This window comes from Rhinolophus hipposideros (assembly GCF_964194185.1).
Source record: "Rhinolophus hipposideros genome assembly, chromosome: 5".
NCBI classification, from domain to species: Eukaryota; Metazoa; Chordata; class Mammalia; order Chiroptera; family Rhinolophidae; genus Rhinolophus; species Rhinolophus hipposideros.
In genome coordinates, this window is record NC_138051.1 from 7,024,879 (window position 1) to 7,032,803 (window position 7,925).

Here is a 7,925-nt window from a genome sequence, read left to right on the forward strand (position 1 = left end):
TTTTGTAAATTGCTTGTGCATATCCATTGTTCATTCTTCAATGGAAATATTAACCTTTATTTTTATAGGAACTTTGCCTATCATATATGTTGCAAATACTTTCCCCAGTTTGTCATTTGCCTTCTCACTTTATCGTGAGAGTAAATGCATTAAAAAGTTACTGTTTAAAAGTCACAGTATTACATTTTTTAAAAGTTTTATCTATCAATCATTTTCTTTTATAGTTTTTCCCAATTGTCTTTTCCCAACTCAAGGTTTTTACAAGAGTCATATATTTTCTTCCGGTTGAATATAGCTTAATTTTTCTACATTTAACTCTTCAATCCTAACATTCCATTATCATTTTTCTCCAGCTATTCCTGGAACATTTATTGAATAAGCGATAGTTTTTGTAGAATTGAAATGCAAACTTTGGAATACAAAATAGGCTGTATGCTTGGTTATTTATTTTCAATTCCATCATACTATCTAAATTTGCATCAGGACCACTGATTTAATCAGTATAGTATTGTGATGTTTTAATATGTGGCATTGTGAGCCTCCCACTTGCATTCTTTTCAAACATTTTCTAAATTGATCCTTTCCCCCTTAAGTCCATATCCAAAGCAAATACGCAGATATTTTCTGTAAGGATAAGTTTAGGGCAAAATACATTAACATCAATTGTATTACGGAAATAAAACTGTTATTATGATTAAGCCCTAAAAGGAAAGCATATCATCTGCAAACATGATAAAACACTGTGGACAACGACTTAGGACAACTACTCACAATTTTTAAATGTTCTTGGTAGCAGCACTCAAGTCTGTATGAATTTCAGTAATGTGGAAAGGATAGGGAAGAACTAGGAGAAAAGAATATTCTGGCACCAATTAAAATTTACCACTTAATTTTTTTGGCATTACTACTCTTACCTCTAGAAGTAGGGCTGTTTTCAGATACTATAATGGCTTTTAGAATATGTTCAACAATATAGTAATAAGTAATTTAGACAGGTATCTGTGGGCCATTTGCAAGTTTTAGGATATATGAGTATATTTGTCAATTTTAAAAAAAACATGGAAAGCTGTGATTGTCACATACAACCTGGAATCATTTGATCATTATTCTTAAGTACGGACTACTGGATCACCTCCAGATGCCAGGCCTTTCAGCTATCTTTTGTTCAGAAGGATTTGAATACAACATTGTTGGAAGAATTCTACTTTTTCTCATGATATGTCATGTCTTCTTTTACGCCTCCCACTCTCCCTTTCCTTCCAGTTATGCCTTAGACACAATTTAACTGCTCAGAATCCCTAGAATTTTAAAAGTAGTATACTCAATCTAAATCCGTGTGGTACTTTCCAGGATGGTTCTTACAGGACACTGCTCATTGGATCAACAAGCAATACGAAAAGAAGTAATTTTATTCACTGATTGCCACCTGAAGACCTGGATGGAATCTTATCAATTACACAATTTTCAAGATTAAAATGAGATATAAAAAAATTCAGACATTTCATTTATGGGCCCAAAAGAAGTCAAAACCATCACCAGATATAAGATTTCACACGTTACAAGTGAATTATTTTTTTGCTTAACTTTACAATATTAAGAAACAAAACAGCAGATAAAGTTTAACACCTCTACATCTCCAAGTGGCAGAGCTCAAAAACAATCAAAATGTTTCTTCTGTATAAAACCATCATTATATCTAGACTACTTTTTCATCAAGAAAAATTGGTGGAAATATTAGACTTTAAGAAAGCATAATTTGTTCACTTATCATAGAAAAATAGCCTTTGTAAATCCTATATACCTACGTTGGAATCTGCTGCTTTTGAGGTCAAATGGCCCTTCAAGTCACTCATTCTCATTGACTCATCATCCTTATTTTTAAAACGGAGTAGTATTTCTTACCTTACAAGGTATGGCAAGGATTATATAAGATTAGGGATATGAGCGTTCCTAGCACATGCCAGGTATAGTAGGCACTCAAAGGTTAGTTTTAATTTTCCCATCCTGATACTGCAAATTAAAAACAAACACACAAACAACAACAAAAACCAACTTGGATCTGAGAATCATTCAACATAGAGAGCATGTACTTGATTTCAGTGAGTGCTTCAGTCCTGTTACACCTGTCACATAACAGTACCAAGACAGTCAGAAAATGCAGGTCCTATTTCTAGTGAAACTTCCAAAGGACACACTTTTTTTTTCATCTGTGAACTAAAGGGGTTGGCATATATCCCTGAACTGTGTTCTGGCTTTTAGAATCCTTTAGCATCCTTCTGAGTCTATAACCCTATCATTATAGAAAGAAAACATACATTCAAACCTCCATTGTAACAAGACATTTTCAGCATACCTTCAGTATATTGTTGCTAATGGGTCTATTTTGAGATTTGAAAAAGATTTCATAATTACCCATTTGGCAACAGTGACATTTCCAAATTAATTTGGAGATGTGTGTACCAAGTGATCCAGCACTCCATTCCTTGCTATATAAGAACTAGAGCAGGGGTGTCCAAGCTGCGGCCCACAGGCCATGATCCATTGTTAACTGGCCTACAGCAAATTCCAAAAATATATTTAGTCTACTTAAATAAACCAGGTGAGGCAATAGGTACCTCACCTCCAGTGAGTGGCCCGGCTATTTGTATCTTTTACGGCATATGGCCCTTGGTGAAAAACGTTGAAAAAAGTTTGGCCACCCCTGGCCTAGAGTGTGCATACCTCCGGTAGAGGAATGCCACTACAAATTACGTAGACATATTTAAATGCTTCAGTGATTTCGTTACTTTACTTCCAATCGCCAAGTGGCGAGAAGGAAATATTTACAAAATAATAGAGCACAGGGTCCTCGCTGTGCTCTTAGGTCTGCAAGCGCTGAAAGGTGTTGATAAATCGCGCAGTAACCGGCTTAGTGTTGGGCGAGCCCGGGTTACTGGACAGCTGCGGGGGTGGGGGAGACGTGAGCGAGAAGAGCCCCCCCACAGGGTGTGAAGGCGTTCCTGGTGGAAGGCACTGGGGGTGGCGTCCAGCCCCCCCCGACCCCCCCCGCGCCGGGAGCCCCCGCCTCCGGCCGGGGTGGGCGGGCGCTCGGGGTCCGCTCGGGCCGAGTCCCGGGCTCGCAGCGCGAGTGCGCCCGGCCCTCTTCCCCTTACCACGTAGCCCCCCCACACGAAGAGGAAGTTTCCGTCCACCACGGCGCAGTGGCCGCTGCGCTCCTCGGCCACGCAGAACAGCTGCGAGTCCTCCATCGCGCCGCCGTGGGACGCAGCCGCTCGGCGCGCCGCAGCCTCTGCCCACGGACCGGCCTCGCCTCCTTCCCGGCTCCTCCACGCACGAACGGAACGCGTCGAGGGTCGAGATTGGTGGGAAGGAGGCACCAGTGCGTCTGCGCGGTCCCGCAGCCCGCCCGGGAGCTGGGCCGAGCGCGGGGGTGCCAGGTCGGGGTGCCCGGGGTCCCAGCAGAGTGAGGGGCCTTGGCTTCGGGACCCTGCCTCTGCTGCTGTCGCGTCACTTGGGATTGTGTTGTTTGGGCGATCCAATCTAACTCTGGATCTTATTCACTGTATAAATGGACTTCTGGTCCAGGGGGGCCGATGCAGCTATGCAGAAATAAACTTATTGATGCTTTGTGATGCTTTGTGAGGGTTGCCTTTTCCATTCAACCTCCAGCAAAAAAAAAAAAAAAAATGCCTAAAATATTCAGGCAAACTACAGCCTTGTAATGACAAGCGGGGAAAAGAAACGGGAGGGACACACTAGAGTGGGATTAATCAACTTATTTAGCAATATCTAATCAATTTATTCAGCAATATGCAATAGCAAAAGACAAAGGCAATTAATAGAATGTGTAGTGTCAGAGTAACGGTGGTTAAGACTAAACTATATACATTGATAACAGTGTCAGGTCAAAGGAGTACACATACATGTAAGTTTAAGAGATCTCAACATATGTTTACTACTGATCAAAATCACTTGGCTAAATACACAAATAACCTCAGTAAGGAGTATCCAAAAGCAGTAATAAGCTTTACAGAATAGTAACTATTACAGTAGATGCCAAAACTCACCTCACCAAAGTGGGGGAGAACAACACTGGAAAAGTCATAAATCAAAACCTTGGCAGGTCTGTAGCTGAGAGAAACTCAGGCGTCTCCCACACGCTGCTGGGTGCTAGTTCCCAAGAATGTTGCTGTTGTCTTTGTTGCTGTTGTTAGAAGTCAAGGCGTCTTCTGATGCTGTAAGCTGCAAGCTGCATACAAGTTTTCAAGATGCTAACAGGTTCTCAAGAAGGCTAACCGTGAAGAACAACACTGGAGAGGTCGGGAACCAGCTAGACCTCTCCAGGGTGGTGGCTGGAAGTCAGGACATCCCCTGGTGTTGTAAGCTGCATGTTGCTGGAAGTCTTCAAAATGTTAGAATGATGAAGAATCACCAGTGACAAATGACCAAATGACAAAACAATAATTATTGCCAACTGCGGTCTGTCTTATATATTTTCTCAGATGTACCTTAGAGCCAAGTTTCTTGTTCCTGCCTCCCCCTCTGGGAATGGCCAGTTCCGAGAGGGTCCAGCAGTTACTGATATAAATACTGCCCATCCAGCCGAAGGGCCAATTCATCTGGATAAGCAACAAGACCAGGCACTGTGCCTGTCACATCATCCTGATATAACTTGGCTACTTCTTCACTACATCTGCTGATGTGAGCGAAACACACAGAAAACAACATCATCTCGTATCTCCCCTACCTGGGAGGATGAGACTAAAGGGGGAATTCTCTCAACCCCTCATCATAGAATTTTTTTTAACCCTAAGCTAACTATCATCTCACAGCACAGACAGAACAGTAGCTTTATCTCACATCTCCCCTACTCGGGAGAATGAGACCAAACAGAAAAGCAATTTCATCTCATGTCTTCCCTGCTTGGGAGAATGAGACCAAAGGGGGAATTTACTCAACCCCTGATCACAGCACAGAAATCACCTCACATACAAGAACAGATAAAAGCTAATAGACAGAAGCTCACATCAGCCAATGAAGGCAAATTTTCCTCAACATCTACCCTACAAGCTTAGAGGCCAACTTCTGTCTGCCGCCTGTTTTTGTAGGGCCAACAAGCTAAAAACGTTTTACATCTTTGAATGGTTGAGAAACATCAAAAGAATGATATTTCATAACTCCTGAAAATGACATGAATTCAAATTTCAGCATCTGTACATAAAGGTTTATTGGCGCACAGCCACCCTAATTCATTTAAGTATTGTCTATGGCCACTTTTACACCACAACCACAGAGTTAAGTAGGCAAAGCTGAGTAGTTGCAACAAAAACCATATAGGCCACATTGTTAAAAATATTTACTATCTGGTCCACTACAAAAAAAGTTGGCTGAACCTTGTTATAAAAATGACATTGCTGAAGTAAAACTAAGGGGAGAGGGGAGCAGAGATAAGTCTACCTTTGTCTGTAAATGTACTTGTCCAGAACCACCCTTAGAAGATATTGTGGCTGCCCACTTAGAACAAGTTAATTCATTCACTTATTCAGTATATCAGTATATGAGGTGTGATTAAAAAAAAATACATTAAAAAAAAATACATTGAATGCTGCTGCCACATGCCATCCAATGGAAAGGCAGGAATCTTCAATACAGGAAGTGGTGCATGGAACCTTAGTAATAGTGTGTGACAAGTTTCAACTTGTTCAGCGCAGTCAGTCAGGTGTGAGCTACAGTTGAGAGAAGGTGTGTTTTAAAGTGTGTCATAAATCATCCTCCATCATAATAATACTCCATGTCACACTCTCTTCTGGTATGGCAATTTCTGTCAAATAAAAACAATACGGTGTATCCTCATTCACCTTATTCACCAGATCTGGCATGATAAGACTGCTGGCTCTTCCCTAAAGTCAAAATGACAATGAAAGGTAAACATTTTGAATAGATTCAGGACATCCAGGCAGCCACGACAGCGCAACTAAAGACACTCACAAAATGGGACTTCCAGAACTGCTTCGAAAGTGGCAAGAATGATGGGATGAGTGTGTTCGAAGCGAGTGGTAGTATTTTGAGGGGGATTAATGGCAATGTGTCTTTTACTGTAATACTTTTTTTTTATTTAAATGTTCACCGTATCTTTCAATCACACCTTTGATCACATCACACCTGTATTTGTGATGCAAGTTTGATACTTGGTTAAGGTGGAGACCTCTGAAGATCCATTTTAAACGTAAGTTCTGCCTTTGTATTATTAGCCAGTAATCTGTAGGGTGATATTTTGAAACTGTGCAAATATCCTGTTCTCTGTAACACTTTTACCTAATGGTTTTAGCATTTTATATCCTTATTTTCTCCACTCTCCTGCCCATAATAACATTTGTTTCTTTTTTATCCTTCTGGTGGTTAAGCAGATACAGTCAATCTTCATTATTTGTGCATTCTATATTTGTGAATTCACCTACTAAAATTTATTTGCAACTCCCAAATCAATCACAGTCATTTGCTAACATTTGCGGAGCACTGAAAAATTTGTTACCATCACACATGTTCCCAGGTGAGTTTGAGTAAGATGACATTCTGCTCTCTTGTTTCATCTCTCGTACTATAAACAAATGTCTTTTTTGAGGTTCATTTAGTGCCACATTTTCCGCATTTTGTGATTTCTGTTGGTGATCTTGTTGTTTGAAATGGCCTCCAAGCTGAAGTGCTGTCTAGTGTTCCAAAGCACAAGAAGGCTGTGATGTACCATAGGGAGAATATACATGTGTTCGATAAGCGTCCTTCAGACATGAATTGTAGTGCTGATGGCCCTGAGTTCAATGTTAATGAGTCAGTGATATATATTAAAGATGTCTTTAAACAGAAACACACATAAAACAAGGTTATGTATTGATCAGTTGATGAAATGTTATGACGAGAAACCCACGCGAACCTAACTGTGTTTCCTCTAGAAGCAACGATTGAGTATTCGCTAAATCAGAGTTGGTGAGGACTATACAGAACTTAACTACTTCCAATAATGAGAATTGACTGTATGCTCATCTATTTTTATTTCCTTGCCTTTCTTAAAGTTCAAAAATTTTTGCAGTTATTTTTGTCTTTAGTACACATTTCACTGAAAATATTTAAAAAACCACTTTTCTCTGTGATGTTATGTTACCAATTCAATATACAGTTAGGTATGCTGATTTTAGTATGCTTTCAGCTTTGTTTATTTTTTTCTATGTCTTTGAATATGTCAAACGTCATGAGTGAACAGTTAAAGTTCTCACTTCCATCCTTATCCCTTCCTGCCCTTTATGGTTAACCATTTTTTTTTAGTGTCTCGTGTAACCTTCTAGCAAAAACAAGCATATATATTTCCCCTTCTTTACCAACACTTCGATTTGCTTTTCTTAAGTTAACCACATACCTGGGAGGTACTGTACATCAGTTTTTATAAGGCTGTATGTTCGTTCACCATTAAGCATTCCATGGTTTTGTTCAACTCACTGGAGTAAGCCTTTGGAATTGTGGAAGATGAGGAGTCCACTTAGTGGAATCAGATTGAGTTCAAGTCTTGGTTCCACCACTGGAAGGTCAAGGGCAGCGATGAGAGTGGTTCACTTGGGATAACGGACGCACATTCCCAACCAGACGCCAGGGAAGGTCGCCCTCGTCCTTCAGTCCCCGGGCAACAAAGGGGTGTAGGGTGGTCTCTTCCTTTAGCCCATATTGGCCGGGGCTGCAGCCTGCAAGGCACCAGGAGCCGCGGGGCTCTCCGCGACACAGGAGCAAAGTGGGAGAGAGACCACGTTGGTCTCCCGCCAGGCCGTGGCAGGGGCGGGGCCAAGGAGAGGCGGGACCCGAGAGGGGGCGGGACCCGAGAGGGGGCGGGACCCGAGAGGGGGCGGGACCCGAGAGGGGGCGGGACCCGAGAGGGGGCGGGA

General features: G+C 41.5%; 1 protein-coding gene across 3 annotated transcripts in view; it reads right to left on the reverse strand.

Moving 5' to 3' along the window:
• KLHDC1 (kelch domain containing 1) overlaps positions 1–3,328 on the reverse strand; it is a 45,826-nt gene extending 42,498 nt beyond the window's left edge. The window contains exon 1 of one of the 3 annotated variants that reach the window (XM_081048063.1): positions 3,153–3,328. In XM_081048063.1, the coding sequence (XP_080904189.1) occupies positions 3,153–3,248 (96 nt within the window). In that variant the 5' untranslated portion in view covers positions 3,249–3,328. Of the gene's footprint in view, positions 1–771; positions 846–3,152 lie in introns of those variants that run through there. The other 2 variants (XM_081048065.1, XM_081048064.1) reach the window with 2 other exon arrangements.
• Between the last annotated feature and the right edge of the window lie 4,597 nt (positions 3,329–7,925).